The following is a 20,544-nucleotide window of genomic DNA, read 5'->3' on the forward strand; positions in this document are numbered from 1 at the left end:
CAGTAAAATAAAATAATCTTGAAAATACTGTCTGGCATGGTGACCAGAAGTGACCCACCTGGATGACGTGGGGAAGGCAGGTGCTGTCAGACAGCAGTCGTTTCACTCTGGGCAAAGGACGAATGATGGCATTATCCTGATCCCTAGAAAATAGTTTCTAAGGTCAACATTGAATATGTTGATTGGAACTTGTATGTTCAGAGTATATCACATTCTACTAGGCATGAAGCAAGTTACCTTCCTCTTTTGTAAATGAAGACTAAGCTCTCATACAGCTGGGAACATGATTAGGTATTTGGTTTAAATCTACTGGCTGTTTAATATGACTTCATTTCCTTCCATAAGATTTCCTTGAAAAACAGTACCCTAGAAGAGCCAAAGACTCTTATTTATTATTTAATTGATTAAACTTTGTGTTGTCTAACACACTGTCTGTGGATAGTCCCCCCCAAAGGCCCTATATCAAGCTCTGTCCAATAAACTGAACCTTAGTTTAATGATGGTCAGTACTTTTATGATGTGTGTGCAAATATTTTATGAAGACAGAAATATTCCAGGTAAAGGTTACAAATGTGATTGTTACAGGAAGCAAATCCTTGCCTATAATGGTCCTATGGGGTGAGCTGTGGGCTATCAATCATTCCATTGTCAACAGCAGGCCTGGCTAGCCCGGCAGATGAGGAGCTGACACTCAGTATTGACATGGGCTATAGATCTCTATTTCCAAACATTCCTATCTAATCCATGTAAATGTTATGATTGTTACGAGTGCTAGAGTACAGCTGACAAATATCAATTATGTTAAGATTATTTGAAATCCCTCAGAAAAGGTTGTTTTCAGTTACCACATTAATATAACTTGCAAATTATTTCTTTATAACTGTTTTAAAAAGTTTAAAGGTCAAAGAAGCACTTTCCCAAGCCACATAGAGGACATCCTTGTTTTAAATTGCCAGAGTAATCCTTTAACATTATAGAGGACATATCCACACAATGGAGAGATCATGATATCTGAGAGTCCCTTCTAGTTATGAAAACATCAATGAGATTGTACCTGCTTGGAAAATATCCACACATTGTGATCAACATGTTCAGTATTAAGGTGGCAAGGTCAGTTTCATTCAGAACAGCCTGCCCACTGGCTAACAGGCACCACTTAAGCTGAGGTATCGCCTGGAGCGGTCGCCATCCATCCATGCCTTGAGCCCAACATCTGGTTTTTGCATTCAACATTCCTTTGGCCCATAATTCTTGCATCTTAATTGATTGAAGGCATCATTATTACAAACACAAAATCAAATGAAATGTTTGCCAATGTTTTCTATATCAGTACAATACATAAGAAACAAAAATCCACTATGAGACAGTAATGTTCCAGCATGGCAAATATACTATGAATACACAAGATCTTGCCAACAGCATTTCAGGAACCCAAATTTGACTAATAATATAAGAATAACCATTTATTTGGCAAATAAAAGAGTATGCAGAACAGTGGAAAGTGCACAAATGATAAGCAAAGTGGACAGAAACCAAATTATATACAAAAAGACTTAGTCCCTCTTTCTGACTGAGACTGGGAGGTTGAGGATAGGACCAAACACTGTGGTAAAGGGGATGCTCTTGGCTCCCAGAATGAGCACGTACTATTCAATGATCATACTATGTGAAGATTAGATGATATACAATTAGAATAGTAATAAGTACTATATAAAAATTCATTGAAAAAAAAAAAATCAATGCTACCCTGTGAGTGACATTCCTGTAACAACAGCCTTGTAAGATCTGAGCCATGATTTTGTAATATAGGTCCGTCTCTAGAACCTCAAGTCACCTAATGCTTTCGGAGGAAATGGAGTTGTGTGACTATTGGTGCTAAATACAGTAATCAGTTTAAAGACACTGAATTTCTAGGGGCTGGGGAGACAGCTCTGAAGATAAGAGCACTTCCTGTTCCTCCAAAGGACCTGAATTCAGTTCCCAGCACCCATGTTAGGTGTCTCATGACCACAGATCCCTTCAGCTCTGGGATTCAGGCCTGCTTGGGCATCTGCACACATGTGGCATACATTTACACACACATATACATACATAAAAACAGTATCTTAAAAAACTGCTGCTTTGGCCGGGTGTTGGTGGCACATGCCTGTAATCCCAGCACTCGGGAGGCAGAGCCAGGTGGATCTCTGTGAGTTCAAGGCCAGCCTGGGCTACAGAGCTAGTCCAGGACAGGCCCCAAAGCTACAGAGAAACCCTGTTTCGAAAAACCAAAAACCAAAACCAAAACCAAAACCAAAAATCTGCTGCACATCTATACGAGTACTGAAAGAGGGCATAAGACGGACGGCAAAGACCTGCCAGGCATGATGCTGCACATCTGTGCTGTCAGCATCTGTCAAGTCCAGGCTACATGGTAAAGTCTGGAAGACTCTATCACTAAGAAACATCAACAAAGCAGAGATGACAAGAAGTTCCTACACAGTGCACACCTCGTGAAATCCATAGGGACCACTCCTTTCTTTGTCTGCATTGCCAAAATACCATTCCTTCTCACTCTCTCTCTTCATATCTGGAGATGCTTCAATCACATTGCTCTAGGTTAAAAGAGACTTCAGTTATTTCCAAGTCAGAAATAAATCTAAGGGGCAGAAGCCATAAACAACTTATTCAGTACCAAATTTTGGTCTGAAGTTTTTTTCTTTTAAATTCTTTCAGAAAAGGATTAAATGCCTAAGGAATAGCCAAAGAAAGCTATTTCTTTGTTAATACATATATAAGTAATTTCCTAATTTAAACACATCTAAGTTTCAGTAAATGTAAATAATTACATAAAATATTATTAACCTGAAACCATAATATTCAACATCTTAAAGTTTTGGGGGAGGGGAACTGGGCTTCAGTAAGAACTGGGCAGCTAGATCAGAGTCAAAATGCCAGTCCTGGCTTCAGCAGGTTAAGTATTTTATCCTTCCCACAATGTTAAAACGAATGAGCTGGCCTCCAGCTGCTGCTGCTGCTGCTGTTGAACACACTCAGGTTCTGCCTGAAGACCTCTCTGTACATAGTGAGCCATAAGCTAGCAAAGGAAACATTTCCTAATCGACTCCTAGAACAGCTGAGTCTCAGCTTTAGTCAGCCACAGGAATCCAACTGCCGAAACATGTTCAAGGAGGGCAGAGTGGGCAGCAGTCAACTCTCTGTACCGCCTCTATCGTCTACATGCCACTTCCTTCTCTGACTCCTTGGGGGCAGAGCAGCATCAACTATTTGGGGCTCAGACTGCTGCCAACTTCGAGAATCACAGACAAAGCTAATTAAGATTAGAGAAACTAGGTTTGTTATCATTTTCTCTCTTAAGCACACAGATAGTTCTTATGGTTTTCTTAATGTTTTGGGAAGATAAGAGTTTTTATGTTAGTAGGTTTTGTTATACCATGGTTTCTAAATAGTCCTATAATGATCAGCTTTCAGTTAGAGTCAAACTGTAAACACAGCAAAATAGCTAAGAGCACCAAGCTTCCTGTAGCTAACTCTGGTTCTGAGCTTGAGCTTACAGGGAACAGTGGCATGTACTTATTTAGCCCCTCTGCTCCTCAGTTTGTGCTGCAAATGGGGAAATGATGGAAACCACCACACAGGGCCACTGAGGGATTTAGCGTGTAAATGTATTCCAGAACAGTACCCGGTATACTGCAATGGTATTTAATAAGCATTGTGATTATTATTCATATCTAAAACCAGAAAATGACCCATTCTGAAATATTTAAAAGGCTTTTTGTCATAATTAAAACACCTTGAACCAGAAATTTTTTTAAAAATTGTATTTAAAAACACAAAACATCAAATAAGCTAAAATGTAGATATCTTTTTGAATCAAGCACCAGGGAAGGCCTGGTGGCTTTGTCTTGTTGTGTGATGATTTGAATAATGGCCCCAGTGGCCTTAGTGCAAAACATATTCTTGGTGTTTGTCAATGCTGAATATTCTAGTTACATATCCAATGAAATCAACTGAAAGGTCACACTGCATCAAAAACAAGCCACATTAGAGAGACAGTTACTTGACCATAAAAGACAAATGGTATCAGGAAATAACTGATTCTGGTGGTAATGACCCCTTTTTGGCATGCATTCATCTCCCTGCATTGGCACTATTGTAATTATTGGAGAAATGTTTCTCCAGCTATGTACATGAATCCATATGCAGATTTCAGTGACTCCTGAGATTCTGAAATTGTATCCAAAGAACACAAAGCGTGCAGGGGCTAGAAAGCAAACATACTTGCAGAGGGACTGTTGCTCGGCTCACGTGAAGATGTGCAAGAGTAAGCAAGTCCACAAGAATTCTAATGCCATTTGAGTCCATGAGATCCTTAACGTTTTTCTAAAACAAGAAAACATTTTTGCATAATGTAAAGCCTTTCTGGTCAATAGTGCTGTAACCTAGCACACTCTCTAGGGCTAGTACATATGGACTTTCTTTACAAATGTCTGGCATGCAGCTATACTTACTTGGTATTTGTAGGGTTAAAAGGGCAAAATTATACTATAAAGAGATCACTGTCTGAGTAACCACCCCTTTCCCCCAAGAAAAACAAAGAAGCATGATAAACTCTAGCCCTACAACTACCCTGCTGATCAATAAACAGTTATCCAATAATCAGAAATAAAATATTACATTAAAAAATTCTCTATTGTTGAAATTTATGTGGTGCCGCACACACACTCAGCAAGTGCTCTACCTCTGAGTCACACCCTCCAGCACCTCCAGTCTGTTTCTGTAATGTAAAGGAAGAGGCTTCATTTAGCACCTGGAATACCAGGGCAGGATATGCAGGAAAACTGGCAAAAACCTTTCCTCTCTATAAACCTGAAGCCCTCAGTTTTTTCATCTAAAGAGGAAAGAACCATCTCTGGGTGATTTGACTAACAGGTTAGCTGTGCTTGGGCACATAACTTGGAAATGACAGTATATTTATACAGAAGACTGTACCTTATTAAGGATCAGCTTGTTCAAGAAGAGGATCAGCCTATCTCGTTCAAGTTTATCAGTGCACTAATGAAATAAACAACAATTCAGTCAACAGTGGATAAAACATCCATGAGACAGCTTCACAAAATCAACTCAGAAAAAATGTCATCTTTGGTCGTGCAGCAGTGGCACACGCCTTTAACCCCAGCACTCAGGAGGCAGAGTCAGGCGGATCTCTTGAGTTTGGTCTACAGAGCAAGATCCAGGAAAGGCTCCGAAGTTACCCAGAGAAGCCCTATCTCAAAACTACCCCTCTCCCCAAAAAGTCATCTTTGAAACATTAAAGAGACAATTACAGGTGTCTGCCTGCCAATTACTATAATTCCTAAGTGTTTTATATTGTATGCAATTTTATAGAACTTATTTAGTTTCCTAAAATGGAAGATATTCTTGAGTCTTATAGAGACTAATATAATAGCTTTTAAGAGACATAAAAAGTAAAGTAAGAGAAACACTTTGACTTGTAAAAGTTTGGTGTTTCATTAAAATGAACATAAGTGAGAAGGAAAAACTATTTGTTTAAAACACAAACAGTGTGTTCTACATCCTCCAGTTCTCTGGAATAGCAGTTAGGATTCTGGACTGCAAAGCAGGCATGGTGGTGCATGCTCTAATCCTAGCATTTGGGAAGCTGAGACAAAAGGATCCCCAGTTCAAAGCCAGTCCTTACAGCCATACACTGATTCTGCAGGCAGCCTAGGCCACTTAGATCCTAACACTCCCTGCCACCAACCCCACTAAAAAGAACAAAGGACTCACTGCTGTTGCTCAGTTAATAGGAAGCAACAGGGTTCCTGCTAGCTGTGCTGCTTGCTTCAAGAACTTTCCCACAGAGCAATGGCTCAGAGCTCACAATTGGAACAAGCATGGGTGGCTGTTCTGAAAATTGGTAAAACAGGCTCTTCCATGCAGCTTGTTAGTATTTAAATAATTAAAATGAAGAGCATAAACACTAGCGCACTCTGCATCAAATAGATCACAGTCAAGCCCACTGTCTAATGACCAAATTAACAGTACAGGCTCAAGTGTCGATGTAAATCACATAAAATAAATACATGCTGACTTATCTCCTGTTCTTCTAAGTAACTTCACTATCATCACACCTTAAAATTTAACATGTCAGAAGCATTTATGTTTCCAAAATGAAAAGCCAAAGATACACACAAGTCTATAAGTTATTTCTTTTATACATCTGATGAGCTCACCATACTTCAAGTTGGCAAGTAAGCCACCAAATCTGCTCAAAATCAAAAGCTGAAAAAACAAACCAGCACGGACAAACTGGCATGGACAAATATGAATTCATTTGCTATTTTCCTATGCCTCCTACTTACACTTAAGTAAGTATAACAGATATTAAAGAAACCTCATGCAGAAAGTTACTGTAACAATGTAATCAAGTTAGTTTTGACACTACCAAGGTGTCCTTACCCTTTCTAACATCCCAATGATGTATCTTGTATCTGTGAAGGGCCCTATTTCTTCATGGCATCTACCATAAACGATAGCAAGGGCTTGTAAACACAAACACTTCATGTTTACTTTTGGAGTGAGCAGGAAGCGATGGTAGAGCTCATTGAAAAATTCATACCTAGATTTAAAAAGAGGTTCAGTAGAAATAACCAAGAAACAAATAGCGACAACAAATTTAAAGACACATAAAGAGAGACTCACGATCTCTTTATTGATCCGCTTTCTTCATTCTCATCCTCCTCCAACAGCAATCTCAAGTAATAATCTCCTATTTTGATTTCCTCTGCCAGGCACTCATACTTAACCTTTATTAACAAACATAAACATCATTTGAGTTTATAACAGATACGTTTTCCTATTTAGAGTTTAACATTTCATTTCATCCCGCCCCCCTTTTGTTGTTGTTTTTTTGAAACAAGGTTTCTCTGGATATCTTGGAAACCACTCTGAAGACCAGGCTGGCCTCAAATTCAGAGATCCACTTGCCTCTGCCTCCCATGTGTGGGATCAAAGGTGTGCATCACCACACCTGGCTAAGTTTATCATTCCTTAAAAATACCAGGTAATACACTATGTGTGTGTGTGTGTGTATGTGCATGCATGTGTGAAGGCTAGAGGTCATTACTGGGTGTAACCTCTTGTTGGAGCCCACTAGGCAAAGGTATTTTACTCTTGGGTGTATAGGGAAGGCAGTGAAATGCCGCGAGGCTACAGCGTTAGAATTATCTCTATAGATCTCTTTCTCCTTCTCTCCTCTCTCTTTTCTATCTATAAAAAATAAGGAGGCTAGAGTGTAGCAATATAATGCATGAAAAACTTAGAAGTGTAAGGTAGTGTAGACAAAAAAATTTACTTATAGAATGTTGGTTTAAATAGGTCATATATTTAGTATAAAGTGAGTCAGAGAAATGTAGGTTTAGAATATATAGGCCTTAAGTTTAAGGGCATGGTGAAAAAAATAATTTAGAGTAGGTTTTCCCTACTCGGAGAGCAATGTCCATGGTGGACTGTGTGGATGTGGCAGTTCCAGAAAGCCACCAATAACAACAAGAAACAGCTCCAGAGACTCCCAGCTTCAGAAAATAGTAGCCAGAGGGTCTCAGAAGCTGAAACCTTCAAGGCATCAACGCCATGCAGGTGGCAAATGCATGAGGATCTACAAGCTTTCTACAGAAAGAAAGCCGCGGTGAAAAATGAACAAGCTAAGCCATGAGAGAGGCTAACGACAAACAGCAGTTTGGAAAGCCCTGCAAAGATGCTGCGCTGCGGGAAAGGTGAACAGCAAGATTCTGCAACCTTTGAGATGCTACACCGTGAGAAAGACAAATGGTGGAGAAAGCCCAGCGGTTTGTGTCTCCTTGGAAAAAGTCAACAGCGAGCAGAGCAGCAATGAACAGGAGATGGCAGAGACCAGACTGCTTCCAGGGCCGGAGAAGCAATGTCAGTGCCTGACAAGCAGCTAAGATGCGCTGGAAAGCAGGAAGCTATGGAGGTGAGAACCATACTCCAGGCTGAACAGCCAGCCTGAGGCTCTGTAGGAACTGCTGAGACTGCAGCCAGAGCTCCCAGCAGTGAGACAGTCAAGCAACAGAACATCATATGGAGCATTCCGGGGACAGGCTTGCTGAGCATTTGGACTGTCAGTGGTGCAGGTTATGGGTTTTCCTCCCAAAGCCTGGGTTGCCGTGGGAAGGCCACAGTTTTCAGCTCAAGGCAGCTCAAGGAAGCCTGAACGGGAAGCTCTCTAGCCTGGTCTGGGACTGGTTACAAAAGGCTACAGACTGCAAAGCGCAGTGGTAGCTGAAAGTGGAGGTTTCAGAGAGTCTTGCTTGAACTGAAAAGTTTTGGTTGTGGGACTTCTATTTTGAACTGTTTGCTTAAGAGTCATTCTGATTCTGACAGATATATACAGACTTAAGGGCAGCTGACAAGCCAGGCCCTGTCTACGAGCACTCAAAGGAACTTTTAGGAGTGGTACCAAAACTTTTTGAACTTAAAAAATAAAATGAACAATAATGATTTCATTACAATGGGACAATTTGAATTTGCTTATGCATATAGACTCTATTAACAGGGATAACTTATGAACTACTTATAGAACTGTTTATGTAAAAATGGAACTGGTTAAATAGAGAAGTTTGGTTTTTAAAGAAAAGGGGAAGTGTTAATATTCCTCAGCATATTTAATTTAAAAAATATTTTCATGTTTCTTGAGTGAATTAATGTTATGTTTTGTATAGTTCTAAATTGTAGGTTGAGAGTAGGTTCGCTGTCTGAGAGTAGGCTTGTAGATATTATTATGTTAACCTACTGATAGTGATGCACCATGGTTTGGTGAAGTTAAGAAAGTGTTTAAGAGGTATACATCAGAAATTTATCATATGTTTTGTTAGCAAGAAATATTAAGAGTTTGCTTTAAGATGTAAGATTGAGAAAATTGTAACTATGCATAGCAATATTTATATTAGAATTATGTTAACCTATTTGTCTTTAAGTTTGATGTGGTTGCATCAAGAGTATTTTCTTTTAAAATATAAAGAAGAGAGATCTGTTAGAGCCCACTTGGTTTCCTAGTGGCTGTACCCAGCAGGACTACATGGGAGGTTGACTGGACCATGGGCCTGTGTACCAGGTGTTTGTAAGGGTCTAAAAAGCAAGGGAGAGGTCTTTTGCTCCTCCCCTTGGCATTGTTATAAATAGACCTTTAGAATAAAGTTCTGGATAAGAATCCAGGCCCACCCAAGTCTATCCTGTGTTTTCTCTCTGTTTCTCTCCACTCTCTATTTCTAACTATGTCTCTTATCCCTCATTCCTCAAGAGTTCCTGGCGTAAATAATAGTGGGGGCTGGTCCCTCACACCCTCTATAGCTCTCCATCTTAAGAATTTGCTGTCTTCTCTAGACTGGCTGTCCAGAGAGCGAGGGATCTGTCTCCACCTGGCCCCACCCAACAATGGAGTTACAGACACATGCTGCCATGCTCACACTGCCCCAGGCCCCTTATTTTGAATTTTATGTGTATGAGGATTTTGCTGGCATGTGTGTCTGTGCACATGTGTGCAGTGCCTGTGTAGGCCAGAAGAGGGCAATGAACCCCTTAGGACTGGAGGTACAGTTGGGCACAGCAATATTAGGTGCTGGGGATCTGAACTGCTCATGCTTACATGGCAGGCACTTAGCCACTGAGCCAAGTCTCCATTATTAATATAATGTGACTATTTCAGATAAATATTGATACTTTGTGCACAGCTCTGCTTCATCAATTTGGGTTTTCCTGCAGCACTCACTGCCCAGCTTACAAAGGCTGCTTCAGTTCATCCCTCATGCCTGGTCTAACATACCAAGACATGATATCAACATGGTAAACACATCTTAATACCTCAGAGTCCTTCTCTGAATGTCAAATGGAGGTGATATGTGGTGAAGGAAAACCTCAGGACCAGGCTCTGGAAGAACATTAGGACCCTCACAATTTAGGCTGCTTATCACAACGAAAGAGTTACAGACAACTGTAAAATTAATTCCCTGACAAATCACATTATCAAAATTATCTATTCAAAGCCTAAAATAACTGCTTTATAAAAATGTACATTGCTATTTTATATCCACTTCCCTTTTCTTCTACAGATTCTGAACATTCAATTTATTCAATTCTATTACAGGGCATCCACCTTGTGGTGGCACTATTTTAGGCACAAACAATGTTCTACTTAGATTTAAGGCTGCTCCACGGGAGGAAGTCTTTGCCTGGCACTGTGGATTTAGCCTAGGCAGCTCATAGGCCCCAAGAGAGAGCCTATTATGATTATTTTGCTAAACGGACATGGCACCAAACTGCCTTCTAAATATATAATTTTGGGGACTGGAGAGGTGGCTCAGGGGTTAAGAACATACACTGTTCTTGTAGAAGACCTAGGTTCAGTTCTCAAAACACACATCAGGCAGTTTTCACCTTAACTCCAGTTCCAGGGGATCTGACTTCTAGTCTCTGCAGGTACCTGCATGCACATGGTGCACATAAATTCAGGTCAGCACACACATAAACACATAAAATTTTAAAAGTGGAACAAATTTTAAACACGTATCTGTATCCACCGATTAGTATAGCTCCCAGTCCTCATCAGAGAGAATGTTATGCAGTGGAGGGTAGCTAATACAGAGACTTACAATTTGTCAAAAGCGCAGAGAACAAGTGTCTATGGAGGTCTCAGACCTAAATGGGACATCTATATTATACTCTTTCCTCCTAAGGCTCATGCAACACTGAGCAAGAGGAAGCAGAAAGATTGAGAGCCAGAGGTTAAGGAGGACCAGAACAGAACAGTGTCTTCTAGACCTGACAGGACCGCTGCCTCATGAATGCACCACAGCTATGGCTGTCTGCACAAGGCCAAGCCAGTCAGTCACCATACAGCATGGATCGGGGAGGGCCACAAGAGCCCTTACCCCTACCTGAACTGCTCTTGACAGTTGACAGCTCCAGGAGAGGGAAAAGCAGCTTCTCTCAGAGTGCAGCCCCCGTGGCTGATCGTGTTCCAATGGATGGCCCCATACCTATGCACACACGGGTAGCACTGACTGGACTTAAAGGAGGAGATGAAGTTGAGAGGGGATGTGGAAGCACATCTGGGAGGAGTTAGAGCAGGAAGTGGGGGAATGAATAGGATCCAAATATATGGTATGAAGTTCTGAAAGAACAAATACAACTGTATCTTAGATTTATGAAAAATTAGAATACATACATATAATTTTGGGGTGATAGTAAGTGCTATGGAGTGAATCAGGGAAGTGCATAGGAAAGGGAATGCATAGGAACATGGGTGTAAGTACAAAGGGACTATGCTTTAACAGCATAGACAGGGAAGGCTCATCAGATGATGACACTGAAGAAAAAACCTGAAGGAGATGAGAAAACAAATTATGAGCCTTTCTAGGAGAAAGATTTCTTTTAGACAGAAGCTGACATCAAACAGAAAGACCCTGAGTTAAGGACACACGGTGTCCAGGAGGTCAGTGCAAACGGAGCAGAGTCAGAGTTGGGGAGATGTAGGAGATATGGCCAAAGGGAAAACATTTTGGTTTGAGGGGTACACAGGCCCTGCTTTGTGAGTCATTTCAAGAACCCAACCTAACAGTATATGAAGTGACAAGCCACAGGCACACCAAGGTCTGAGCAGTAATACAATCCATTCACTTCTGTGTTTTATTGCAATGCTGGGAACTGAACCTAGGGCCACACACACGCCAGGCAAGCACTTCAGCACTGAGCTCTACCCCCAGCACTCTGTCTGCTTATGAATCAGATGACCTTGTCACTGTAACAGAGTTCAGAGAAGCAAGGCTGAAAGCAGTGACGGTGATACAGCCCAAAGAAGGGGAGTTCTAGATCATTTCTGAAGGTCATGCGACAGGATTTGCTTGTAAAACCGACTTGTGGTATATAAGATGATGTCAATGCCTCTGACTACAAGATAAGGAGTATCTGTTCTCGAAGCTCAAAGGACTACTAGAGAAGTAGGAAGGAGAGGAGCACAACTCTGAGGAAAGACTACTATACACCCAATTTGAGGATGGACACATGCACACTGTCTAGGAAAGAAAGCCTAAGCAGGAGACAAAAACTGACCAACTTTCTGCAAATGGAAAAAAAAATCAAAACCTTAAGACGATGAGATCATCAAGGCAACGAATATAAATAAAAAGAGGCCTGAGGACTTATTCCCGGTGTGCTGGCTAGTTTTATGTCAACCTGATATAAGCTGAAGTCATCTGAGGAGGGACACCTCAATGAAGAAAATGTCCCACTCTGAGGAGTGGATGGGGGTAGAGTGGGAGGGAGGTGAAGAGGCGGGAGAAGGGGAGGGAGGGGGAACTGGGGTTGGTATGTAAAATGGAAAACATTTTAATAAATAAATTTAAATTAAAAAAAAAAAAGAAAATGTCTCCATAAGATTGGGCTGTAGGCAAGTCTATAGGGCATTTTCTTAATGAGTGATTGATGGGGGTGGGGGGAGGATTCAGCCAATTGTGGGTGGTACCACTACTGGGCTGGTGGTCCTGGGTTCTATAAGAAAGCAGGCTGCCCAAGCCATGAGGAGCAAGCTAGTAAACAGCACCCCTCCATAGCCTCTGCATCAGCTCCTGCCTCCAGGTTCCAGTCTTGTTTGAGTTCCTGTTCTGGCTTCCTTCTATGGTGGACTATGACGTGGAAGTGTTAAATAACCCTTTCCTCCCCAACTTGGCTTTTTTGCTCATGGTGTTTTGTTATAGCAATAGAAACCCTAACTATGACACGAGGCCACCTTGTGGTCACGGAGATGAGGAGAGAGGAGTAGATAAGACTGAAAAGGAGTGGATAGTGGAGGAAACCCAGGAGACTACAGGTGCCTTAAACCAAAGTATGGAAAATTTTTTTCAAGGAGGGTTTGAGTACATTTAAATGATATACTTTAGAAGTTGGGTTAAAGATCAAAGCCAGCAGGATTATGCGCATGGTCAATGAATCTGTTACACTGGTTTCAATGATATACAATCACATATCACTTAGCAATGGGGATACTCTTAGAGGCATATTGCTTATCCTGCTTTTTTGCAAACAGCCCAAAGCATGCTTAATACCAAATAAGATGGTTATAATGCCATTGGCCAATATTATCTTCCATGAATAAGCAAAATAGCATTATGCAGCACATCACTGCATATAACACATACATCATACTCATACACTTAAATACTCAAACATCAAATTATCAACCATATACATTTTTCTTGTTTCTTTACTCTTTGCATCAATTACTTTAACAAAGTAGCAAAATATAGTTGCAATCAGAATAAAAGCATAATTTAAAAATCTACATTGCAATAAAAAACAAATCTAGGGTTGGGGATTTAGCTCAGTGGTAGAGTGCTTGCCTAGCAAGCACAAGGCCCTGGGTTCGATCCTCGGCTCAAAAAAAAAACCAAAAAACAAAAAACAAAAAAAACAAAACCCACAAATCTAAAGCTCCCCAAATGGGAAGGGGATGACAATATGCAAAGATCAGATTTAAATGTGTAAGCCAAAATTATTATTAAAACTCATGCATGATTCTCAGGTGTAATGTTGAGTTACTTATCAAAATTCATTTTTTATTTTTGTATCAAGCAAAGTTTAGAATTTTCCAATATTATCTGTTATATTACACGGGGAAAGATAAGGATGCAGTTCTATAAGTATTTTTAAATCTTCAAAGATAGCACATGCTTTTCTCTTTTGAGGTTACTATGCTCTGAAACCAGAGCTATACCTCAAACTCGTGGTGGTTCCAGGAGATCACACTGGCACTGCCAAGCTCTCTATCGATGTTGAACGTTCTCATTTCAGACTCAAGGGCATCTTTCAGCTCTTCTCGTGTTTTAAAATTCCAAATGAGGTTCGATCTAGCGTGGTCTTGACTAAACCTAAACACAATCAGGAAATAGTAAGAAACAAGCATCTTTCAAGATCTACCAACAGCTCTCAATGCCTCTTATAATAAGCAAGAAAATCATGAGACTATTAAACTTTACCAAGAATAAATTTAAAAAAAAAAACAACTCAGTGTTAAGCAAGCACAGTAAAATATCAATGGTAGAACCTTCTAATAAACACACAGGCATTCACTATGTGATTCTTTTATTTTGTAAGTTTATACTATTTGATAAATTTGCATGAAGTTTTGAAATGGCTATTTCAGTTTCAGTTATTTGTAGCTAATAAAAAATTCAAGTTAGAAAATAATCTCGTCAGATACCCACTTCAGAGCAACCTGTTTTGCCCTCACCAATGACCCAACGAGCCTCTGTAGGACTGTTGGAAAAATCATCACAACAGATGTGGACAAAACCTTAGCTCGGGGTGGCTGGATTTACCCTGCTATTTCTAGTCAGCAGCCCCTTTAGCAAGTACCACTCCAGAGTTTCAAGGATATTTTCAGGGAACACCACCAGGGAGGATTCCTGAGGAAGAAACCCAAAGCACATACTTGAGGATATCCTATACTTGAAGTGGTATGCGATGTAAGCAGTGTGGGATGTTTTCAAACCAAATACTTTCCTTAATGAGTCAAGATAAAAATCAACACGTTGTCTTCCAGACTGAGCACTCTGAGTTACCCTAAAGAACTTTCACAAACTATGTGGCTGTCTACCTGCATGTACTTCTTTAATATGTGTCTATCAGAAGGGGGCTGGGTCAATGTTTGGAAAGCTGCAAAGTCCATGAGGCCACTAGGATGGACATTCATTTCTTATCAATCTTCTTGGGCTTTTACCATTGACCTCTGTGAAGACTCCATTGCTAACATGGCTGAAGGTAGGCATGCAGCTAATTCTAAGCCACAGGAAGTATCCTATGTAGTCAACTCTAAGTCTTAGTAAAATTCTTAAAATAACTTTTAAGCTCCTCGGATGGCTGACTTAACCTCAATTTTATAAGAGCATGTCTAATGGAACCAATCTTAACAGTTACATTCTTGGGAACTATGTCTGCAGCATAAGGCACTGTGTCCCAATTCCTCCATGTTGGAAGAGAGGCCTCAAGTTTACCTGTAATAGAAGAGATCCCAATTTGCTTCTATTTTTATTCTTTGTCTTCTCTTCCGAAGAACTACTGGCTTTTGATTTATGTTCTGGAAAAGAAAACAAACAAGTACAGCTACACAGCACTCTCCACGGCCACTGAACAGACCCTCAGACATCGCCTGAGAACTGAGGAACCATGACGTCAAGCTGACAGAAGCTAACTTAGTGAAACAGTCCAGAACATTAACCATTCCAAATCATCTGCTAGCACTGGTTCTTATAGATGCTCAGTATCACCTATGTAACCGAAAATTGCTGTTTCAACACCAAAGCTATAATGTTTACAATATCACTAGTAAAGTTGACAAGTCAAAAAACTGACTTGCTTCAAACATTTACATGCAGTTAATAAAAATTCATGAAAAACATAACAAACGTAAAAATATTATATTACACCACTCCCAAAGTCAAGAGGGGCGAGCACACATTGAAGCAGCCGATGGGGAAGAAACTAGCATTACATCCAGGCAATGTAAAGTCAGATGGAAACACTAAAGCATGTCAAGACAATGCCACACGCCAGTTCAGCACTTTACACATGTAAAGGGCTTAACTCACCATATGGTTTTTGTCCTGAATTTAATTGTAAAAAGGAAAAAAAAGTAAGATGAAAAAGATAAAAAGGACAATATGAAATCTTAATCTGATAAGCTGTATCTGCGATACAAATTCCACAAGAATGTCACCAGTATAAATCATCTTCACTTTATAATGGGAGAGCCACCTGTTTCTCGAAACCTGTAACTCAAATTTTCAGCAGCTGTAGACTTCAGATCTCCCATAAAGCTCTGGACCCTGTTCCCGAGATAGGTATATTGGTAAGATTTGCAATTGGAAAGTGGAATGATCTCAAACAATCCTTGAAGGTTATCATGGCCTTGGGGGTACCTGCTCTTAAGTGTAACCATACGTATTTCAGACACAAATACCCTAATCCTCTATGTAACAAACATAAAACGTGGAGTGGTGTCAATTCAAAACCTAAAGTCTACACTTCGCTCGTGTGGCAATTCAGATAAACATAGAAAATAGGCATAGAATGACTAAAAAATAAAATGAAGATTAAATCGGAAAAAATAAATTCTGTTTGAAATACAACTTACTGGTTATGTATTTTAATTCCATACACGATCATAAAAACTAACACAAACTGAACTGAGTAAGTATAAATAATTCAAACTTTGGTGTTTACAGCTAATCAATTCTTTACTTAAAACTTCTCACTAGATATCAGAAGCACTTCTAGTGGGCATGGTGGTGCTTGCTGTAGTTCAGACTCTCAGGAGGCTGAGCTGGTGGCTGGAGAGCTAAAAGGTAAGTTCTAGCAAGGCCCAGTTTAAAATCAAAACACAAACTAAAGCAACAACAAAAGAGCACTTTTGTTAAACTCTCACCCTTCCATATAAATGGACAGTAGTTTAGCATGATAAAAATATAAATTTTATACCAATAAAAAATAATAAACTTCTCATAAAATGTATATACAAAATTAGGATAAGCTTAATATCATTACTAGCTAAAAAAAGAAAATCCCAAAACTGAAAAAACAAAAACATATACCAAAACAACAACAACAAAAAACCCAAATCAATTAGTCAACACTAACAAAGGCTGCTACTAATTGAACATACAGTATCATGGCAGTTGAAACTGGCCCCATAAACACCCCGTCATAAGAGATGTACCTCTCTTCAGGATTAGGCAGTCAGATTAACAAAGGCACAAGACCACCCATCTTTTTAGTGTTGTTTGTTTCTATGCATGTGACAGCCATAAAACTTAACCAATGTGTCCTTCATAAATTAGTGTTAAAAACAGTATGCAGACCAAGGAATAATAATCAGTTCATCTTTCTGACTCCTGATCATGGGCTCAGAATTTTAACTACCCAATGCAAATAATGCCAACAAATCAGTAAGATAGTTTTGGTATTAAAAATGCATTCTTTCTCCTCTAAATCATTGTTGTAACATATCCCTTTGGTAGCTAAGCAGCTTTATGTTCAAGCTTACATTGTATAAAAGTTACATATGAAATCAGATACTAAAAACTTACTTGGGAGTATGATGATATGGTAATTGTATTCATAAAGTTGAAATAATTGTTACTTTAGAAACTAGCTAAAGCCAGAAACTTGTAATTTTCAAAAACTGAAAAGTATTTAAATCATACATACATGTATTTCCACTGTTCAAATGCTCAAACAGCAGAAATGTCATGAACAGGTATCTACATAGCGCTTTAATTATCTAGTTTGTACATCAAAGCAACTCTGTAATAAAGAGGAAGTAATGCTATTCTGCTTTTAGAAAAGAGGGAAAGTGCATTCTTGAAAAGACTGCAACTTGAGTAAGGAGGTGGTGGGGCTCAGCTCAGGCACTAGTCAACAAGCACAACCTCGAAGCTAGGTGTGCTCCACCCTCAGAAGCCCGACAGCCTGTCAGTGTTTCTTCACACTGCAGTCATCATGCACACAAATTACTACTAAACTACTATGCTCAACTTCTAAATAACTCAAGATTGATCCAAATGTCAGATCCATACACAACATGTTTGTTCCCTTATATTTAGGCAGTCTGGCAATTCATTAGAAATCTATTTGAAAATGAAAATTAAATTATTTTCTTTGAATAAGGAAATAATCTCCCCAAATCCACTGTTAGGTGTCATCAGAAGAACTGAGAGTAAGTCAGCTCCCAAAAAGCACTCTGTTCATGCTTAACCTCTGCACCACCCACGACAGGAAGTGTGCAGGCTGCAGGGACCTATGTGGCATGTGCCTGAAGAGTGAAACGAAACTTCACAGCTGACTTTGGCTCAAGGAATAGTTCACAAAATTTAAATACATACAATGCATTAATTAAAAAACATAAATAGTATCTCCAAAATATGTTTAGTTCTGAATAAAACCAGCCAACAAATATATTTTTATATGTGTAAGGCAAAATATGGAAATTTGAATATGTAGGAGAAAATTTAAGAGAGCAATTTTATATTATCTAAACTAAAATCTTAATCATTAGTTCCCAAAACAGTAATTGAGGAAAATATGAATCAGAATTAGGTGAAATTCATTTTTTTAAAGCTTTGAGTATTCTGTCAGAAATATCTGAATGCCACACCTGTAGACTGCAATGGATCTGAACTAAGACACATTCCCTTTTTCACCTCTTTTCTAAAAGTAAAAATTACATCATTCCTCCTTTCCCTTTTCCTCCCTCTGAACCTTCCCACGCACAACCCCTTGCTCTCTTTCAAACTCATAACCTCCTTTTCTCTGACTGCACGTGCGCGCACACCCCTTCCCCCAACACACACACACACACACACCCCTTTCTCCTCCATACACACATACCTCTTTTTGAGCAATGCCCATCCGATCCCTCCAGTGCATCAGCACAAGATCGACTTTTTCTTTGGCAAACTTTTCAACTTCTTTGGCAGCTTTTCCAGCTAGTCTTTGCCACTCTGGAACTTTATTAAATTTTCCATATTGATCCTGTAATGCAATACTGACATTCACTACCTAACTACTGTCATACTTAAAACTATATACAGCTGGGTCACACTTTTCAAGTAAGAAAATAAAAACTATACATTAGAGTTTAGTGAAGAAACAAGTGGAAATTTCTGTAAGGAATTGAACTTCCTACACACGAAACCTCAGCCTCTGCACTCACGTTTGCTGATGGAGAGGAAGATGTAAGAAACATTACACAGCAACACGAGAAACACTTGTGCAATTCACTCAGGGACGGTACAACAACTCTTTTCTTTTTTTGAGACAGGTTCCCACTATGTAGCCCTGGATGGCTAGGAACTCATTATGTAGACCAGAGGCCTGCCTGCCTCTGCTTCCCAAGTGCTGGAATTAAAGGTTTGTGTCACCACATCCAGCTCAGACATTAATAATTAACAGAGCCACTGAAAGAGGGAAAGTTACAAGTATCTTGTAGTCAGTATTTATCTCTTTTACCAGGGTGATCAATTCCATATTCTTTATTTTATGTTTATTTATTTTTTTCAAGACAGGGTTTCCTTGTGTAGCTTTGCACCTTTCCTGGATCTCACTCTGTAGACCAAGCTGGCTTTGAACTCACAGAGATCCACCTGGCTCTGCCTCCCGAGTGCTGGGATTAAAGGCGTGCGCCACCACCGCCCTCCATATTCTTTATAAAATACCACATACACTTGAAATTTTATAAAGAAAACCATTCTTGAGTGTAGGATCGTTAAGTTGGATTAGAGAAAGACATACTATCATTCGTACAATTAGATTGTGATAGTTACACAACTGTGAGCATATTAAAAGTTAATTCGCTATACAAATTGAAACAGGTGGGTTTTATGAGACGTAACCTTCAGTACTTAAGGCAGCTCTTGTTTTCTGGGTTTTAGTCTTCCAGAGAGGAGGGTACAAAAGCACTTTACCCCTAAGAGCTAGTATGGACAGTGTACTTGCCATTGCTATTTTCACATTGTCTCTGACGTGCATGCGGTCCGCATCCTTCTCTGGAACTGGATCTGAGCTGTCCAGGTATGCCAACAAGCCTGGGGGCTAATAACAAAATACAAAATCCATTTTCAAAACAAAATTCAACCGTCAAAAACCAAACATGCTAACATTACATCTGGCCGCTGGGGCAACTTGTGTGGATGTCCTAGAGTGCATGCCTTTTCAGTTAGGGTGTAAATAACATCATTCAATTCTGTCTGATAGGCATAGAAAAGGACTCACCAAAATGCGTTTCAGCAAGTTTGTGGCAGTTGTGTTATCAGCTGTCCAGAGCCCCACTAGATGTCTGCTCAGCTGTCTGAAAAAAGCAGACGTTGAGAAAGGTTTCTGCTTTAGCCATGCTAGAACAGAAAGGAATTTAATTAAAAGAAATATGGCTACAGAAAATAATTCATGTGTTAAAAACTGTCAAAATTTAATATACAATGGAGAAGAATTTAAGACATTTTCAAATATTAATATTTTGGAATTTTCTCCGTATTAAAGTGCTTCACTAATAGCTACACTAATTTGTTTTAAAGCACTACTCTTTTTTATTCATTGATTGAGAGAGAGAGAGAGAGAGAGAGAGAGAGAGAGAGAGAACATGCGAGCGCATATGTTACAGAGTTCAGAGGACAATCTCTTGGGCATCAGTATTCACCTTTCATTGAATGGGTCCGGGAGACTAGACTCAGTTTAATAGGGTTGGTGGCCAGTGCCTTTTCCAAGTAAGCCATCTGACTGGCTTGAATTTTTATATTATGAATATGACATGGATTCTTAACCCATTTAAAGAAAGCAAAAATTAAAATATGTGCATGCACACACAGCAATTAATTTGATGTGATACAGTTACTACAAGTATGGACAAAACACACATGAGGAATTTATGCTACATTTAAAGTCAAAACTGTAATTTCAGCATCAGATATGCTCTGGGTA

At 39.6% G+C, this 20,544-nt stretch overlaps 1 protein-coding gene across 3 annotated transcripts in view; it reads right to left on the bottom strand.

Moving 5' to 3' along the window:
- Dnajc13 (DnaJ heat shock protein family (Hsp40) member C13) overlaps window positions 1-20,544 on the bottom strand; it is a 116,013-nt gene that overhangs the window by 46,513 nt on the left and 48,956 nt on the right. For 2 of the 3 annotated variants that reach the window (XR_004945409.1, XM_036192184.1), the window contains exons 18-30: window positions 19,843-19,918; window positions 19,567-19,662; window positions 18,460-18,603; window positions 15,663-15,677; window positions 15,069-15,151; window positions 13,790-13,943; window positions 6,706-6,809; window positions 6,463-6,622; window positions 4,993-5,055; window positions 4,282-4,383; window positions 2,490-2,594; window positions 1,055-1,257; window positions 59-143 (exon numbers count right to left, since the gene is read on the bottom strand). Coding sequence is in view for 2 of the 3 variants with exons in the window: in XM_036192184.1 (XP_036048077.1) it covers window positions 59-143; window positions 1,055-1,257; window positions 2,490-2,594; window positions 4,282-4,383; window positions 4,993-5,055; window positions 6,463-6,622; window positions 6,706-6,809; window positions 13,790-13,943; window positions 15,069-15,151; window positions 15,663-15,677; window positions 18,460-18,603; window positions 19,567-19,662; window positions 19,843-19,918 (1,390 nt within the window). In the remaining variant the exon portion in view is untranslated. The remainder of the gene's footprint in view (window positions 1-58; window positions 144-1,054; window positions 1,258-2,489; window positions 2,595-4,281; window positions 4,384-4,992; window positions 5,056-6,462; window positions 6,623-6,705; window positions 6,810-13,789; window positions 13,944-15,068; window positions 15,152-15,662; window positions 15,678-18,459; window positions 18,604-19,566; window positions 19,663-19,842; window positions 19,919-20,544) is intronic. The other variant, XM_036192185.1, reaches the window with a different exon arrangement.

This window comes from Onychomys torridus, chromosome 7, assembly GCF_903995425.1.
Source record: "Onychomys torridus chromosome 7, mOncTor1.1, whole genome shotgun sequence".
Lineage (NCBI taxonomy): Eukaryota > Metazoa > Chordata > Mammalia > Rodentia > Cricetidae > Onychomys > Onychomys torridus.